Source organism: Stegostoma tigrinum, chromosome 7 (assembly GCF_030684315.1).
Source record: "Stegostoma tigrinum isolate sSteTig4 chromosome 7, sSteTig4.hap1, whole genome shotgun sequence".
NCBI lineage: Eukaryota > Metazoa > Chordata > Chondrichthyes > Orectolobiformes > Stegostomatidae > Stegostoma > Stegostoma tigrinum.
Window position 1 is genome coordinate 83902334 of NC_081360.1, and position 19424 is coordinate 83921757.

Below are 19424 nucleotides of genomic sequence, written 5' to 3' on the forward strand. Positions count from 1 at the left end.
CATCATGTGAGAGCAATGCATTTGAGTTTTGGTTGTCATTATGTTGGAATTTACGCCATTCTCAAGTTTAGGATGTTTTACTGTGCACATGATCAGTGTTTTCTCTGACTTGAGAGAGTACTCACTGCAAGCACTGAAAGAGCACCTGTTTAATTATTTTGGGCACGGATTTGTTGAATGAATTAAGAAGAATCAAATCAATGAGCAGCAGGGTGCTGAGGACGGAGGTATATTTTAGCATATCAATCCAAAAAGTAATCTATTGCAGCAACTAAATTGAATTATCCCAGGAGTTTTGAATCCACCACTCTGCATAAAAATCCATTTTGTGTGAATTGTTTGAAGGAAATATTCCTGACAGTGCTTTAATGTGTTTCTTCCAAATGCACAGCTCCTTAATTTGTCCTATTAATACCAATTTGAAGAAGTCAAGTAACTTATCCTAAACCACCTGGATTCCCAATGAGATAATGGGAACTACAGATGCTGGAGAATCCTTGATAACAAGGTGTAGAGCTGGATGAACGTAGCAGGCCAAGCAGCATCTTAGGAGCAGAAAAGCTGATGTTTTGGGTGGGTCTAGGCCTGAAAGGTCAGCTTTTCTGCTCCTAAGATACTGCTTGGCCTGCTGTGTTCATCCAGCTCTACACCTTGTTATCTTGGATTCCCAGTGCTTGTCTTTCTTCAAATGAAAGTTCATGTTTTTCCAGTTATTTACCATGCAATATTTTGTACTATGATGCTAGAGATTAATATTGACTTTTTTATGTATATCCTCATGTTTAATTGTATTTTAATGGTTAGACTGAGCAATCTGTGCTCCAGCAACACCATAGATGGTAGAATTGAACCTTGACTTCCTTCAACATAACTCAATATTCCACTTCCTTTGATTGCTACTTGACAATCAAACATACTTAGCGTCAAATCCATTAATACTCTGTTCCTAAATATGTATTGCTGTTTGCTTAACACTGTCCCTGGAGGACAAATGTTATCTAATTTTTTTTGTCTTAACGATATTTGCATTTGATCTGTATACTTTGTAATTTCACTTCTGCACACAGTTTCATCAACTCCTTGCATTCTTCAAGAATGCTGTCAGTATTGATACAGTTCTATTTAATATTTTATGTAATTACGGGTAATCATGATTTTAAACTCATCAGTGCTTAAGGCAGTGTAATAACACAGCCCTAAACTTTCTAAAATTAAGTTAGAGGCATTTTCTAGCTTTTTTTTTAAAAAATGTAACAAAATTGGTAAAATAAGGTGGTCTCTGACCAGTTACATGTTTTGGAAAGTCAAGGCTATCACATTATGATCTTTTTTGAATCAGCTCTCAAGACTTCTCATTTGGAAGTGCAAGTTAGGTCAAAAGCCCATATGTATCATCTGTCATTGTAAGCAGGTTACCTGATGGTTCAGTGGGTGAGATGACTGTGATGCTGTGCCAGGCTCCATGGATGACAATAGCGACAAGTTTGACTTATGCTGTGATTTAATCTGAGTGGGAGTTCACAGCTGGCCCCTCGTGGAAAAGGAATCTGCTCAGGTCATTGGCCCCCTGCTGGAGTTCAGTGGATATGTTTGCGTGACATGGGCTATGGCAACAATTGCCATAGAATCAGACAGAATGTCTGACAAGGCTGATCTTGACATTGACAGCATCTTGCTCCTACTTTTTAAAGATATTTTCTAATCAACCTGTTAAGAGATTTTATCATGCATCTCTGGGGAGGTGGACCTGATGTCAGAACTCCTGGTTCAGAAGTAGGGATACTACCACTGCACTGCAAGAGCCCTACAATTCACTGTCAGTTCTGGAATTAAGCTCACCTGTTATGGACTTCTCATCAAATAATTCTTGTCGATTGCAGTTCAGGCTCACTTTATAGATGGTAGGCTTTGAAAGAAGAAGGGATGAAACACAAACAGGATGGAGGAAGCTAATTAAAATGAATTCCGAATAGTTTACGTCTGTAACTCTTGTCGTTCTTTTCTTGAAAAATCCGCAATGCTGGATTTAAATCGGATAATTAGCCTGATTACTAAATATCCATCTTTCACTTTTATTGGGGAATGGATCCATGAGACAGTGTCCTATTGAAGATTTCCAAAGGAAACTGTTAATTTAAAGTGTTAATTTCTTGGTGACCAAAATGTGCGAATGATTGTATAATTTTTTAAATTTTATTTCTGGTCATAACCAGTTATTAATTTTCACAGTTGATAAACCTAATACATACCTGCATTTTTATAGTTAACTATCTGACCATATCTAAACACCAAGATGATTTTTTAAAATGGACTTAATTATCTATGTAGTACTAAATGCTATAAATAAGGCAAGTGCATAATATTACTTTGAGAGCCAGGTCAGTAGGACGAGGGGATGCAAGTTTAAATTAGAGAATTGGGAGATATTGTCTTTCCTCAAATATTTAGAATAATTGATTAATTATTGTAAACTATAGTCATGGAACCTGGCCGAAGTTCTAAGTGTGGTCAATGTTGAGCTGAGTGAGTTTCAGTCAAAATCAATAGATGGGATTGGTGACCTTTACTTATTTTCATGTCCTTATACCCTGGAGATTCTGGTTATCTTGTCAATTTAAGCTTTTCCTACTATAGTGTTTAATATTCTGACCACTTTACAAATACCCGGGCTTATCCTCCCCAAGCCTTCTCAAGTTTCCTTAGACCCACCCCACAACTTAGTATAGTGTCAATATCAAATTTGATGTTGGTCTGAGTCATGTTATATCTCACAGTATTTTGTATACCTTAGACAATCTAGTGATATCATCACTGCATGTGACCAAGGGGATAAAGGCCTCAGACTCTGTGTTAATCAATATAATTGAAGTGTGATGCACTGATGTAGGCATTGTACTGTTTATAACCAGATACTTAATATAAATCCAGTCTCAGAAGAGTCTTTGATGGTAATATGTGTCTTACCGGGAGCTGTAATAAAAATCTGCAGAATCTTTCAGGGCCACATTATCCACGTCTTGTTTTTAAGTTGACAGGAGTTAAGATAAGCATTTTTGCATCAGCTACAACTATCCTGCTCACTGGCAATGTCCATACTATGATGGCAGGTCTTGGTTAGCAGCACTGGCCATTTATGAAAGTGTCCAGTTTCAACTGGCTTTCTTGGAAACCTCATTGGAGATCAGCTAGGATATTAAATCATTTGGAGAACAATCTCTGCATGTAAGGATCTGTAAATTGAACAACAGAGTGCTTAAAATCTATGTCCTGTCTAGCTACAATTTTTTTTGAAAAGTGAACTGACAAGGATCACTCAAAGACGACATACAGCATCAATATATAGCTGTTTTAAATGAAGTACAGCTTTAAAACACAAGAAGCCGCGCTTAGCTGTGAATAGACACAACATTCCATTCCTTTAAATAGGGAGGCAATGTGAAGGGTAGCCCCCCGTGCTGATGTTATCCCTACTTAATGTGACCACAGTCTAATGACAGAAACTTGCTACTACTGGCTTGTATTCTTAAAGGCGTAGTCCCTAAAGTAACTAAGGCCCTGTATGAACAGCAACAAGAAAAATAATGAAACAACAGAAACAAATAAAGAAAGAAGAGCAAAGCAAGTAAAAGAAAGAAGCGAATAAAACCTACTGCTTAAAAACAAAATCAAAGGCCTTCACTAGAAAACAGAAGGTGAGCACTTAATTATGGATACAGCAGTATATGAATCACAGATATTCAAGCAACAAATACAGCTTTATTTTATAGATTACATGATCAGTGATCCCATGAAGAAATCTTTCAAAGTCTTGCTTGCCATTGGCAAGGAGGAGCTCAGCATAATTACTGCATTGGCCTTTCCATGAGTGATCTGAACAATCCAAAAATAAATCTGGAGGGAACTCAAAGATTCGAGGTTTAACGGATTCTGACTCCTGTCATGCAAAGGGCATGAGTGCCTTTTCTCAGGACAAAAGTTCTTGGCAAAGCTCTTCTAATTGCCTCTACACTGATTAAAGCCTTCAGAAAAGATCTTCTGGGCAATAGTAAGGGTCTTATCATTGATATGTTCCTTGAAGATGGATGCAAGCATGAAACCGTTGTGGTGGGCTAACAACAGTTGCTGCAACTAGAAACATGCACCAGACTAAACTAACAAGATATGTAACTCTGCAGCTTTTTGCACATACTAAGCATATGATTCCAAGGGACATTGGGCACACGTGCAAGAAATCTGTTTCCAAAGCCCAAGACAGACCCAAGAACAAAACACAGGCTTGTTCTGTTAGCTAGGACAACATGACAATAGTGGTAACAATGCACATCATAAGAATGATGTTTTTGTTTTTGTATTTAATATAGTACATAGTAAACCCAGCAAAAACCAAATTCTGAAGATGATCAGGACTCTCATATTGTTGATGTCATGCGCTATTTCTTGTAAATTTTTGACCAACCATTGACATTTTGTGTCCTGGAAAGGTACGTTGGCAAATGTTAAAAACTAAAATCAACACAGGAGCTAATATCAGTATCATAAAAGACATATCTCAGCAAGTGGCCCTCTATGGTGCAACCTATGAGACTGTGTATCAGTATCCAATGCATTACAGATTCCATGCATTGGCAGGATGCTGCAGTCTTAACACAAGCTTATCATGGCCTCTACCTGATAGATACCATCAGTCCAGCAGAGGCTTGAGTTCAAATTGACATAGATCTCAGTGTAATCATAATTCATAAGATTCATCCACACTTACTGTGGTAGAACAGAACCCATGTGATGAAAATAAAACCAGCTGGAAGTTGAAGACATTGACAATGTTGATATGTTACACTTTGACCTGAGCTGATCTGAACAGTTACAATCTGAAATTACTGAAGATCGGCAATTACAGGAGTTGCAAAAGGCTATTATCCACAAATAACTTGACAGCATTCAGGAAGTACTTGAGAACATTTGTTAATTCTAGCCACGACATGTACTAATACCAAAAGTACTCCTTGAACATATCGTCAAATTTTAAATTGGGATGTGTATTGAGCACACAAGAAAACCAGTATAGCCAGGGATGAAGAAAGTTATTTGATGACTGAAATACATGTCAGCATGCCAAAAATATCCTAACCCCAGAAGCAAAAGAAGTCTGTACATGTCCTTAATGTAATGACATATTACTTCTCCAAACTTGCCATTGTTTTATAGTATAACAACATCATGAGCTCAACCATCCCTGATGTGATGACCACAATCATCAGTTCATTTGGTGTCTTGGAATGGAGTATGTCTGACAACAGACTTCAGTTTACTGACAAACCATTTCACATACCAAGTGGCAATGATCCACATCTCACTGTCACCCCACGATCCTCGATTAGTCTAGCAGAATGTATGGTATGGGCTATCAAATTAATAATTATCAAATGTCAAGCAACAAAGTAAGATTGTCTTGCATTCTCATGCAACACCGATGGAGACCATCCCTGGCACAGCTTAGCTCAGAATATGTGTGAATGGTTTTGCCCAGTAGTCAATTATCTAATCATTCTGAGACCTGGGGATTCTTCTTCAAAGACAAAGGAGAAAAAAAGAAGTACACGAACACTTAGCAAGTGGAGAACCACCACAACTGCATACTGGGCAGGAAGTCGGATACAAACGCTTGAATGCCAGTAAATGTTTTCTCAAATATGCAAATATCAAATATATTCAGTTAGTACATTTCATGGCACTACATTGTGAAAGAACAAAAGCCAACTCAGACCGATGTTCAACTTGCCAATCATGCATGAACAGAATGAGGAAGAAAACTGTGTGATGATGCTGAGTGATAATAAGCAGGAGTAACCAAGTGGAACACATACCTTTTTTGCTGGGTATATGATCAAGATGAGTTGTCAAACCTACAAAGCATTACATCAACGTTTGAAATGTTAACTCTTTTACCAGTTTGTATAGTTTATCAAATTGGTGTGTACAACCATGTTATACCTGTTTGAAATGTTTAAATATTTGAGAATCAAAGGTTTTTTTTTATTTTACATTTTGTGGTCAAGTGCAGTATACCTTTAAGAGATATGCTCATGATATTGTCACTGTATCATAGCATGCAACCCCTAGAGTATAAGGATCTCAGACTCCATTTAACTGAGGCCAGTGAAGCATGACATGCTCTTGAAGCGTAATTTTGAGACTGAATAACTTTAATATTAACCCAGACGCTGAAGTAGCTCTGCATATACCAGGAGTCCTAATAAACACCCACTAAATCTAAGTTATAAGCAGAAATGTTTATCCTTTACCTGATAACTTTGTGAATAAGCAAAGTATGTAAATGATAATTAAGTGACATTTCTGTTTTTACAGTATGGAAAGAAGCCCTTTGAACCAGCTTGTCCATGCTAATCATCAAACACATCTGTTCTAATCCCATTTTCAACAGTTAGCCCTTGTATCGTGTACTGTGTATTTCAAGTGTTAATCTAAATAGTTCTTATGCCTTGTGGATTCCTTCTTGTCAATATCACCCTTTTAGTTAGTTTGAGATGCTAACATCCCTCTGAATGAAAAGATTTTTCATCAAATCTCCTCTACAGCACTTGCTCTTTGCCTTAAAACTGTGCCCCCTGTTTATTGACCCCTTTACTAACAGGATTTTTTTTCTATTTACCTTATCTGGGTCCCACAGCAGTTTGTACACCTCAATCAGATCAACTCCGGTGTCTATGGGGAAAAGAGGGAGTTAACATTGAGTTTTTAAAGAGTTACCAGACTTGGAATGTTAACTCTGCTTTCTCCCCATAGGTACTACCAGACCTACTGAGTTGCACCAGCAATTTGTTTTCGTTCCAGATCTCCAGCATCTGCGGTTCTGTGTTTTATTATCCCATCACAACTAACTGGCTGCAACCCAGGCAATAGGATCTCTTACGTAGCCTTTCTCATGCAATCGCATTCTTACTTAACCCCATAATTTGAATTAACTAACAATAAAATAACAGTTTAGTGTTGGCAAAATTAATCTCCATTTGATTTGTGGATGATCTCATTTAGTGGATCATTCAAATGATGTTTAAAGATCATGTGGAAAAGTTGGAGGCATTCTTACAGACATTATGGTGGTACTCCACTAAACAAGTCACCCTGTGTGCCTTCAATCCCACCATTGTCGTGGACATCATGCTGTGGAATTCAGGCAATGGAGGGGATGTGTGTTTTTTAATGACGTTGTTCTGGAAGTGGCACAAATGATCCTCTGCCATTACTTACACCCTGGCAGAATGTCACCACCAAACACATCCCCTTCTATCACTTCTCACTGGTCCATTTGTGATAGCCTAGTCCATTCATAGAATCCCAACAAGCCCACACCAACCCTCCAAAGAGCATCCCATCTAGTCTCATCCCCCTACCCTTTCCATGTTGCCCTGCATTTCCCATGGCTAACACACCTAACCAATAAATTCCTGAATACTGTGGATAATATAGCATAGCCAATCCACCTAGCCTGTGCTGTTGGAGGAAACTGGAATACCTGGTGGAAACCCACGCAGACAGAGGGACAATGTGCAGACTCCACACGGACAGTCGCCCAAGGGTGAAATGGAACCCAGGTCCCCGGCACTGAGGCAGCAGTGCTAGCTACTGTACTACCCGTCACTTCCTCTGACACTTGCTTGGCCCACCTTATCTTCCCAAGCATTCACAAAAAGTGTAACACTTTCCCTTTTACCCCTTCTCACTCTCCAAGATCCCAAACATACTCTCCAAGTGAAACATTGATCTAGCACTCAATGCCTTTACTAGGTAAGATCAAATGCAGACTCGATGACTGCATTGCAGAACACCTCCGCTCCAGCTGTAAATGGGGGCAAGCATGGTGGCTCAGTGGTTAGCATTACTGCTTCACAGCACCAGGAACATAGATTTGATTCCAACCTTGGGTGACTGTCTGTGTGGCGTTTGCACATTTTTCCTGTGTTTGTGTGGGTTTCCTTTCAAAGGCCAAAGATGTGCAGGCTATGTAAGTTAACCCCAGTAAATGTGGGGTAACTCAGATGCTGTTCAGGGGGTCAGTGTAAAACTAATGGGCTGAATGGCCTCTCTCTGAATTGTAGGGATTATAGGAATTATCCTGACCTTCCTGTTGCTTGCCATTTCCATGTACCATCTTGACCTTGTGCAAATATTGGCTGTCCTGGGTTTGCTGCGGTGTTCCAGTGAAGGCCAATGAAAGCTGGTAGGACAGCTCATCATTTTATCCTGTGGTACTTTACAAGCTTTGACACTCATCATTGAGTTTGACAACTTCAGAGTATGAAACTGTCCTCCATTTTTATGACTCCACCACTTCCCAAATCTTGTGTGTGACGGTTTGCTGTCAGCAAGGCCAAACTAGTTTGACTATTCACACCTATCATGAAACGCTTAATTTGCATTAAGATCACTCCCTTACTACTATTGTCACTGCCTTTGTTTTATGCGTGAGACAGGTTCACCATTTGTACCACTTGCTCCTCTTCCCGCTTTGTAAGAACAATCATTGTCCAGTCCTGTTCAGTCCAGAAGAGGAGTAATTAGACTTGAAACATTGACTCTCTCTCCGTGTATGCTGCCAGATTTGTTGACTTTCTCCAGTACATTATATCCATCTCAGATTTCCCTGTGCAATATTTTACTTTGAACTTTATGATGGAGTTCACAGTTAACTGTGTGAAAATTAAAACCTGCTAAGATATTATGTTCACTATGATGTCCTTTAGTTTATAAATTATTTTTTTAAAAAAGCAAGATTCAACTGAGACACATTTTGGCAGGCCTTTGGCATTTCCCATCCATGTATCCTTTTAATGAGATAAATGTCTAACTCAACATCATATTTAAGTATCAGAAGTTAAATTCTTTGAGTTTTCAATGCAAATTTCTACTGAATTAAATGACAAGCTTAATTCTAATAAATCTTGAGATTATAATAGCAAGCTGCTTTTAATTAACAAATGACTCAAAACAATTGATATTTTCGGAGTCCAGTTTTGTTCCCTGAAGACTTTGTCACATGTACTTCCATCCAGTGTGAGTCTTGCATAGACTTTAAAAAGGGTTCAAAATGGCCAATTGGATTAATGGAGAGTAATTTTTAACAAAAAAGTAGTTGAATAAACTGATTTGTAAAAGCTTTAAAATGCAATACAAACACAAATAAGAGGAGCAGAAATTGTCTGTTTTCCTACTTTATCTCTCTTTAAGTGGCATGTTTGGAACAGTTGTAGAATGGAGTATACCACAGTGGTTACTGCACATATTCAGCTGGTTGTGCTGTGTCAGCTATCTGCAAAAGTAACTCTGTCCACTCTCTTCCCTTTCTTTGTAGGATATAATGCCTGTAAATGAATGTTATTAGTATACTGTGACTTGAGAAAGCACTGAAATATTAATGGGAACACTGCCCAATTTATTTGTTACTGGGCAATGCTCCAATGTGAAATTCTCATTAATTTTTGCCTTTGAATATCTACTTGAGATAGTTCAGGTGAGTTTAATGTATTTTTGCCACATTCAGGAAAGGCAACACTGGAAATTTGCTGTGTTAACAAAGATCAAAAACTCATATGCCAGACAACACAAAAAAAACTTTAATGGATTGAACTTGAAATACATGAAATCAACCGAGCTTTTATAACTATTCAGTTCAATTTTGTCATTAATCCTCTTTCCATGGATTATTGCATCTTAAATCATCAATCTTCTTTCTGGTTTTGACTTTAAAAAAGTGTGAGCCATGTTTCAACTATATTGCCAGAAAGTAAGTGTCATTTTATTAAATTATTTTGCTCATTTTAGATGCAGTTAATGATGTTTCTACATTAAAATCTGGAAGTAGTCAACCAACTTTCCGGTTAATTTAGATGATGTTCTGAACAGTTGTTCTCTGGTCCTATACCGACCTTTTCTTTTGCCTTGTGTATTTTATATTTATGGGATGATAGGTTTATAAGTCATGCATAGGTATTATGAAGCTTTTTCCATCAGTAGCAACCTTTCCACATTGCAGGGTTTGAAACATTTCATGGTATCAGGAGCTGGCTAAGATGTACTGACTGACAAATTGTTGAAACTGAGAAAGCAGCAAGTTGTGATCCTAGAAATGGCTGTGTACTAACAATGTACACACAAATAGTTTGCGATCCTGAAACGGGTTTCCTGAATTGTAGTTGAATTTCAACTTACTGCATTCTCTGCTTCTTCAGGTTGTGAGCCTGACCTGAATCGAGCTGCCTACCTTGAGAAAAAAAGACCCTGCTCCTGAGACGCTTTCCTGTAGCTGAACTGAAATGAACGCTTTTAAGAAGTATATTTAAGAGATTCAGTGTGCAGACAGAGATTAAGTGCATTATGACTCTGACAACGATTACCATTGATTTGTGAAGCACAATCCGCTGTTCCTTCTGGGCTAAACGATGAAAGATTAGCACTTGGATTTTCACTATGTGAAAGCAGTATTGTCATAATGGGAGTGTTATTCCATTCAGTTACATGGTAAGTGAATTGGAACATTGGAAATGTTTCAGTATAAATGGAGAATACCACAGCTACTGGCATGAAACATTATACAGTGAGTGTGATTAAGAAAAACAAAGTCAAAAAAGTGCTGTATTTAGCCCATAAACTGGAAGCATAGCATCGCCCAGGCAGCTGTGGAATATGCTATTTATACAGTAAAAAATTTTGAGAAATGTTTTGAGTGAAATTTTAAAGCACATACTTAGCTTCCATAGTTGGGAATCTAACATGTGTTATTAATAGTATGTTGCTGATGTTCTTCATTCATTTTGACCCATAACATCTCAATGTCATGAGCTTTTACTCAACGATGATCATATTCAGGATTGAGAAGTGAGATCCACAGTACCAAATGAAAAACTATTCTTAGAATAATAAAGCAATTGCATACATTTTGCACTATATTGACAGTTAGGCCTTAACCTATATATAAGGAACAGCTTTCCTTGTTTTTGGTTGGTACTTGCTTTCTGTATTGTTCAGCTGTTGAAATATGATCAAGATATTTGAAGTGATTCTAGCAGTGTTCAAACAATTGGTTTGTGACATAATTGAAATTTCAGTGTTTTGAAGATTGTAGAGGTGAACTAAGAAGCTGAAGTAGGCCATTTGGTCCTTTGACTTTGCTCCACCATTCAATATGTTCATGACTGATCTGGTTGTAGTTTCAACTCCACATTCCTGTCTGTCCCACAATCCTTAACTCCAGTATCTAATGAAAATCTAATTCTGCCTTGAATAAACTTGATGATCAAGCCTCCATTACTTTCTACAGGAAATGAATTTGACGTAATAACAGCTCTGACAGACAAAAACACTCATCTCTTATTCTTACGCTGTGTCATCTCAACTTCTTCCAATTCACTCGAGTATGTATCTGATATTTTGTTCATGCTGCTTCCAGAGCAAAACCAAGAAACTCAAGAAAACATGATAAAACAACATAAAGCCCTGCAAATGAAACTTCAAAGAAAAAGGAACCCTACCTTAATCAAAAATAAGCTATTTTTCTTCTGGGCCCTATTCATGTAGCGATTGTAGTGTTTTCATCTAACTTGTTTGTTCATTGGACTTGATCCTTATTAGCAGTTACAAACATCTTGGTCATTATGGGCTGTATGTTTGGCTAATTTAGCAGAATTTTCAACTGGAGTCAGAAATGTACCAGCTTGATCCCTAACCCAGTTTACATCACAATGGCAATCTAGATTGTATATATCTATTAGCAAGGGAATGTTGCATTATTCATGGCGCATTTCTTCAGATGAGATGCTAAAGCAAAGACTTTGCTGCCTCTTCCAGTGGTTTATTTGCTTACTAAAGGTCAATGGAAGTATATCATGTGGAATGGCCCCCATTCCACCCTTAATCAATGCCACCAAAAACAAGTTAGCATGATACACTTACTGTTGTTTGCAAGATCTCTGATGACAACATGACTGCTACGTTTGTCAACATAACTAGCAGTGCCTCAAAAGTAATTCAGTGTTTTGAGGTGTTTGAGACATTGCTGAGGTAATAGCTAAATCTGAGTTTTCATTCTTTACCTCCATCCGTTGTTCACATACATCTCAGCATCTTTTTTTGAGAAAGAACGCGCATTTTTATAGCATCTTTCACAACATCAAAGCACCCGCTTCCTTTGTGCCAATAGATCTGTTTGCTTTAGACTGTTAACAGTGATGCTGCTTCCAGAAATTGAAGATCACTATGTGGACTGAGTGAATAAATTGTTTTAACTGTCTGAAATGAGTCATGTGAACTTAAATCAGAAATACTCTACACACCTTTCTTTGCTGCTTATTGAAATTAGAACAGTAGTACAAATAGATTAGCTAGCTACAAGTGAAAAGATTATATTTGCTGTTTATGCTCTACTGCCAGTTGAGACTTTTTATTTTTGGGTTATATGAATTTGTTTAAAGATATATATATATCCTGGCAAGTGTTCAGATATCCAAGACTTGTTATGCTTGAATCTAGATTTCTATCGATTGGATTAAAGAAGCCAATGTACAGATCTTTTGTTAAGGAACCTATTCAAATATATTCTTTAAGAAGTATAGATTGCACTCTATTAAAGATACAATTAAAATATATATCTACTTTCAATTTTATCTTAAACATTATGATAATGAGAATCCTGTTTTATGCTTGGATTGGGAATTTTACTCAAGTACGATACTATCATGAAGAAATACCTTCACTAGGGAATTATTTGTTGCAGAATATTGGAATTCTATGCTTCAATCAGGTATGTGTTGTCAAATCTATTCTAACCTGCTTGAAATGTAGGAAAAGAATAGAATTTGAGATTAATTTTTGACAGTTCAACCATCTTAGACCTGCACTACACCTGAGTTTGGATTAATTGAAAGTAAACTGTTGATTAAATGTGTTCTGTTCCCAAGAACAACTTTGAAAGCACAAAGACTGATTGTGATGCTAAGATGATATCAATAGTTCAGGCATGCTAATAATTCTTTTTCAACAGTCATACAGTTTTCATTTATATCTTAGCTTGTTAAATTTTATTCAAGAAATTGGAAGCATCTCAATGGTCTAATTTGTACTACAATTTACATTTTGCAGATTCACCAGACAACTCAGAAGGACAGACAAGCCAAGTCACCAAAAGCCAAGAGACGAAAAATCTCTAGATAACGTTCAATGTCTTCATCACTGATATAGTTATAGGGTTGAACTGTGTGTATATAGAGTCTTATGCTACAAGGTGCTATGGAACTGTGGTACAGTGTTTCTTCAATAATGAGCAAAAATTATATGCTGGATAGCTCATCAGAAACCTTGTGAGATCATGGTTACAGTTTATCTACTGCTTATCTATGAAGTGACATTTTCTACAGTACTATAAGATCAAGAATATCAAAAACTGAACAGTCCAAATGTTTCTGAATTTTCATTGTATATAGATATGCAAAATTTCATGGTAATATCAAATTGTAAATACTGTATAAAGTTGTCATGTACAAGCATACTTAATGCACAGTTTATCTTGTACAAAATAGTGTACAAAATTCTTTGGTTTCTATTTACACATACAAGAGACTACCAGTGTAAAGAGGATAAATAAAAATGCCGCTTAAAGCTTTTATATGCAAGATGCTGTTTTTGTATTTAACAGCAGATGAGGCATGGTTATGTGATAACTTAATTATGGCAGACACTTCACACCATCAATGTTCACTTCTTTCTGTTTGAACTCTGTCTTTTGTGCAATGGCATGGAGGTCTGTACGGTCCCACATGCAAACTCCATGTAAAATGATGATTTTTCTTTTTCCCTTCACTTTTTTCCCCCCATTCTAAATTGATGTGTTCTGTTTTGATGGTATTGGTGTCTGTGTTTTCTTATCAGTCAGCTTTTCTGCTATTTTATGTCAAAAAATGTTTTATTCATCAAAGGTGTGTGCTTTTATATTTAATTTTGCCTTTCTTTGCTTTACTCCTAAACTGTCTTGTAATGACCAACTTTGCTCTTTGTTTTGACATTTATCTAATTGTTTTGTATTTTCTCACATGTATACTTTACATTAGTAGAATATGTAAAGTATTTTGTGCACTTGATTTTAATTGGTTGATGGCATTTATGTGGGTGATAGGAGTAGTTTGTTCCAGTCCAAGCAAATTCTCTTTAGGGTTTTATGGTTTCATGTAAAGAACACTAATTGTAAATATTGTGAGCATTACAGGTCGTGCAGTGTTGTAACATTTTTAATAATGTTGCACCTACTTTACAATTAAAAACTGGTCACTCATACTTGATTTTCTGCTTGTGGAGCCATTCTTTACAAATATTTCATGGTAAAATAGGAAGCCCTAATGCAATAGTCCAGACCTATTTTTAAATCTCTTCAGAGATTAGAAATATTTAATTCAATGTGGTATTTGCTACTTCTGTTTAGCGTTATATTTTGTAATTGGAGGTGGTCATCACATTTTCTCCTGTATGTAAAAAGGAGAGGACAAATGTTGAAGAGCAGTAGACATGTACATTAATTTGTTCTTTGAATCTTATAGCAAAGAACAATGAAAAGCAATATGCAAACAATGTTGGATTTTTAACACGATTGTTTTCCTTCATGCAAAGAGCATTGACTGATTCATCAAAGCTTCTGTGAAGCTGTCATGAAACTGAAGTACAGATTATAGCAATACAGTGACTTGGACTGAATGATGCTTCAACAGAACAGTTTGTTTGAATCATTGGCAAATTTGATTTTAGTTAATGTTTATTTTATTGACTAGAGAATGCATAACTTGATGTCAAAATGTAATGTAAATTAAATTTTATGGTACAACCAGGTTCACAGACATTTGAAATAATAACTCACCTGTTTAATACAGTGGCTAATTTTAGGACAGCATGGCAACATTTTTGCACTACATTTTAATACTTATGGCCATTGGGAATTCCAGTTTAGTATTTATGGCCATTGGGAATTCAGCCTTATAAGACTGGAGTTTTATAGGCACTGCAAACCACAAGAATTGAGACTGAGAAAACAGTCAAACATTCAGCTATTCGAGCTTAAATGCTTCGCTGAAGTTAATCAAATAGGCATATTAGGTATAAGTGCCTGGGAAATGACTAAGCTGCTGAATTCCTGAATGATGTTGCCTGGTATGCAGGGCATTAACCATGAGGAAAGGTTGGAGAAACTTGTGTTGTTCTCGCTGGAACGATGGAGGTTGAGCGGCGACCTGATAGAGGTCTACAAGATTATGAAGGGCATGGACAGTCGAAAGCTTTCTCTCAGAGTAGAAGAGTCACTTACTATGGGGCGTAGGTTTAAGGTGGAAGGTGCAAGGGGCAAGGTTTAAAAGTGAAGTGCAAGGCAAGTTTTTTTTTACACAGAGGGTGGTGAGTGCCTCGAACTCGCTGCCAGGGGAGGTAGTGGAAGCAGATAAGATAGTGACTTTTATAGGGCGTTTTGAATAGAAGGATACAGTCACCGTAAAGGTAGGGGGTTTTATTTGTGATGGGCAGCATGTCGTTGCAGGCTTGGAAGGCCGAAGGGCCTGTTCCTGTGCATAATTTTCTTTGTTCTTGTTCTATCAACTATTATAGAATCATACAGCACAGAAATCAGAAATAGACCATTTGGTCCGACCAGTCGATGTCGAAGATAATCCCAACTAAATAGTCCCACCTGCTTGTGCTTGGCCCATATCCTTCCAAACATTTCTTATTCATGTGCTTGTTCAAATGTATTTTAAACATCGTAACTATGCGTTCATCTACCACTTCCTCAGGAAGTTCATTCCATATGTGAACCACCATCTGTGTCCCAAAAAAAGAATTACTCCTCATGTATTTTATAAATCTCTCTGCTCTCACCTTAGAAGTATGCCCTCCAGTCTTGAAATCGCTCACCCTCAGGAAAAGATACCTAACACTATACCCCTCGTGATCTTATAAACCTCTAAGATCATCTCTACCTCCTGCATTCCAGCGGAAAGAGTCCCAGTCTATCCAGCTTTTCTTTGTAACAAACCTTCCATATCCAGCAACATCCTGGTAAATCTCTTCTGAATCCTCTTTATAGCTTAATATTATCCTTTATGTAACAGGGCGACCAAACCTGGACACAGTACTCCAAAAGAGGTCTCACTAATGTCTAGGACAAGCTGAACTTGATATCCCAACTCCTCTATTCAAAGAACTGAGCAACGAACTCAAGTGTGCTAAACTCATTTTTAACACCCTGTCTACACCTGATGCAAACTTCAAAGAACTACATACCTGCACCTTTAGGTCCCTCTGTTCTTCAACACGACCCACAGCCCTATATTAATTGTATAAGTCCTGCCCTTAATTGAAATGCCACGTTTAATTCAAGCTCCTCTATAACCATATACTTTTTTAAAAATGTTATTGTTGCCATAAACCACCCATGTTAACCAATCATCAATGTACGGTTCCTTCCTGCCATCTCAGATTTTGTATTATCTTGGAATATATTTGGTAACCTCTGTTTAACAACAACGTTCACTAGATTTTATTGTTCTTACGTGCCCTCTCTTCTGTTACAATCTCTTCAACTTTAATAATATCCCCCCCCAACAGTATTCTGAGGTAGGCAGAAGGAGCTGCATGACTGCAAACCATTTACTTTGTTCCTTCAATCTAGAGTGTGATAACTAGGCTTCACCTTTCAGAGCAGTAGCCTTTTATTAGTGGTTTAAAAATGCTTTCAAAAGTTCTTTGACACTAGATTCATCCCTGATTTTTCACTCAATTTGTCTGACCAAACAAGAATACAACACAGTGGCTCAGTGGTTAGCACTGCTGCCTCAACACCATGGACTCAGGCTTGATTCCAGCCTCAGGCGACTGTTTTTGTGGAGTTTGCACATTCTCCCCATGTCTGCTCCAGTTTCCTCCCACAGTTCAAAGATGTGCAGGTTAGGTGGATTGGCCATGCTAAATTGTCCGTTTTGTCCAGGGATGTGTAAATTAGGTGGATTAGCTATGGGGAAATGCAGGATTACAGGGATAGGGTACAAGAGTGAGTCAGGGTGTGATTCTTTACAGAGTCAGTGTGGACTTGTTGGGCTGAGTGGCCTGTTTACAGACTCTAGTGATTCTATGATGAACCTACTCAATAGAAGATTATCCAGTGATTGCTGTTGCACTTGACAGTGAGTGCGGAGTACGTGATGGAACATTTTCTGTTCTTAATACATTGCTGAAATGCACACTAGCTGAATTCTCAATTGAAATATGGTGGGGGAAAGTAAGTGGTATGAGACTAATGTCTGAGTCTGTATCTCAGCTGTCAGTTAAAAATGCAGTCAAATTCTAACCATTTAACTGTTTGAAGTAAGAATAGGTGTCTTTGGTAGGATAGAACTGGATAAGGGGGAATTTGAAACAAATTAGGGTAGTAATTTGGTTGGCATTCACCAATCTGAGATGGTAATAAGGCAAATATGATGTGTTATATTTTCAAACTCTTGAGCTTGAGTGTCAGGAGTCCAAAGTGAAGCCACAGAGTGCCCTGACTTGTTCCCTATATGGCTTATAGTTCTATGTCAGATGAAGGGTCGAGGCCCGAAACGTCAGCTTTCCTGCTTGTATGATGCTGCTTGGCCTGCTGAGTTCATCCAGCTCTACACCTTGTTATCTCAGATTCTCCAGCACCTGCAGTTCCTATTCTGGCTGAGACAACGTTGGGTAGCTCTTTAAATGAAGACAATTGTTATGTACCCATTGGAGAGATAAAAGCTTAGGTTTCAAAACTTAACAGTAAGTAGTATAGATGATGTATGAAATTCAAAGAGGGTGGTTGCAGTATAACAGAAGAGATGAAACATGAAATAAGACTTGTTGGGAGAGAATCCAAGTGAGATCTTGAGATGAGAACCAGCAGGTTTGGTCAACAATCAGAACAGACCATTCTAGAGTGAAGTTAAGAATCACATCTGCTCATTGTTTTGGAACTCTCAAAAAAAACTGCAATTGACATTAGATTAATAAATCTGAATTTGCAAGATTTTGTTGTTCAGTAGAAATGTATTAAGTGAAAGGGGTCCATTGGAGTTAGGCCACAGATCAGCCTTCAGAAACTAACTCGCTTCTTTCCATTTGTATGAAAATAAAGTAAACAGTAAAGCCACTAAGCTTTCATATGGTGTGAAATCATGAATCTCTATAATATGCACCCCTGCTTATGTTTCTCTAGCATTCAGAAGAGCTTTGTATGGAGTTTCTTGAAATTCAGCAAACATTTGTTCTGTGGACAAATGTATCAGCTGGTATACAGATTCCCAAGATCCCATGTAAAAGCACGAACTAAAAGACTAAGTTTTTGGTGTTTGTCGTCAAAGATCCTTTTTGACATCAATTTGAATGATAGAATTTGTAAAGGACAGCATTCCCATTAATGCAGCATTCTCTTAGTCCTGCAACTGGCATTCTTCTTTGGTTATGAGGTCTTCTGAAGAAGGATACTGACCCGAAGCATCAGATTTCCCTGCTCCTCTGATACTGCCTAGCCTGCTGTGATCCTCTGGATCCACACTGTGTTATCTCTGACTCCAGCATCTGCAGTTCTTTCTTTCTCTCTTTTTTAAATCATCATTCATGGGATGAGGACGTCACTGACTAGGCAGCATTTATTGTCCATCCCTAATTGCCCAGAAGGCAGCTAAGAGTCAACCACATTGCTGTGGGTCTAGAGTCACATGTAGGCCAGTCCTTGTAAGGATGGCAGTTTCCTTCCTTAAAGGGCATTAGTGAACCAGATGGGCTTTTTCCAACAATCGACCATGGATTCATGGTCATCATTAGATTTTTAATTCCAGGTATTTATTGAATTCACATTCCACCATCTGCCATGGCGGGATTTGAACCCAGAACATTATCTGGGTCTCTGGATTAACAGTTCAGCGATAATACCTGTAGGTCATCACCTCTTGTCTTACACGTTTTTCATGACAGGTAACTCTATCTTGTTCATTTGTGATTATTTCATACTCTGGAGGTATATCATTTATGTACTGTGATAAGCCAAAAAACTACCCTAAGAGTCTCTACTCTCTGATTCTGGTGCATTTTGCAAGAATGCTCAGATTCCCCTTGTAGCTAGAGCAATTGTGGTCTGGAGCACAAGGTATATATAACATCAAAAAGAACCTGTATTCCATAGCCTCAAGAATACCTCTAAAGTAAATCTGTGTTATCAGAAAGTATTAGCCTATCTATCTTAAAATAACTTGTAGGACTTTGATTTGGATGTTCTATGCATCTGGTGCCTTAGCATTAATGCGGCAGCAAAATAGAGTCCATTCTTTCCTTTAAAGTTAACAGCCCAGTGAAGTTTTATTAACAGGGCTTTC

The 19424-nt window shown here is 37.7% G+C and overlaps 1 protein-coding gene across 4 annotated transcripts in view; it reads left to right on the forward strand.

The window, feature by feature from the left end:
* The window catches only part of mbd6 (methyl-CpG binding domain protein 6), a 241174-nt gene extending 226847 nt beyond the window's left edge, over positions 1-14327 (forward strand). For 3 of the 4 annotated variants that reach the window (XM_059647456.1, XM_048534947.2, XM_048534949.2), the window contains one exon: positions 13153-14327. In XM_059647456.1, coding sequence (XP_059503439.1) covers positions 13153-13224 — 72 coding nt within the window. In that variant the 3' untranslated portion in view covers positions 13225-14327. Of the gene's footprint in view, positions 1-10247; positions 10537-13152 lie in introns of all 4 variants that reach the window. The other variant, XR_007247962.2, reaches the window with a different exon arrangement.
* The last annotated feature ends 5097 nt before the right edge of the window (positions 14328-19424 follow it).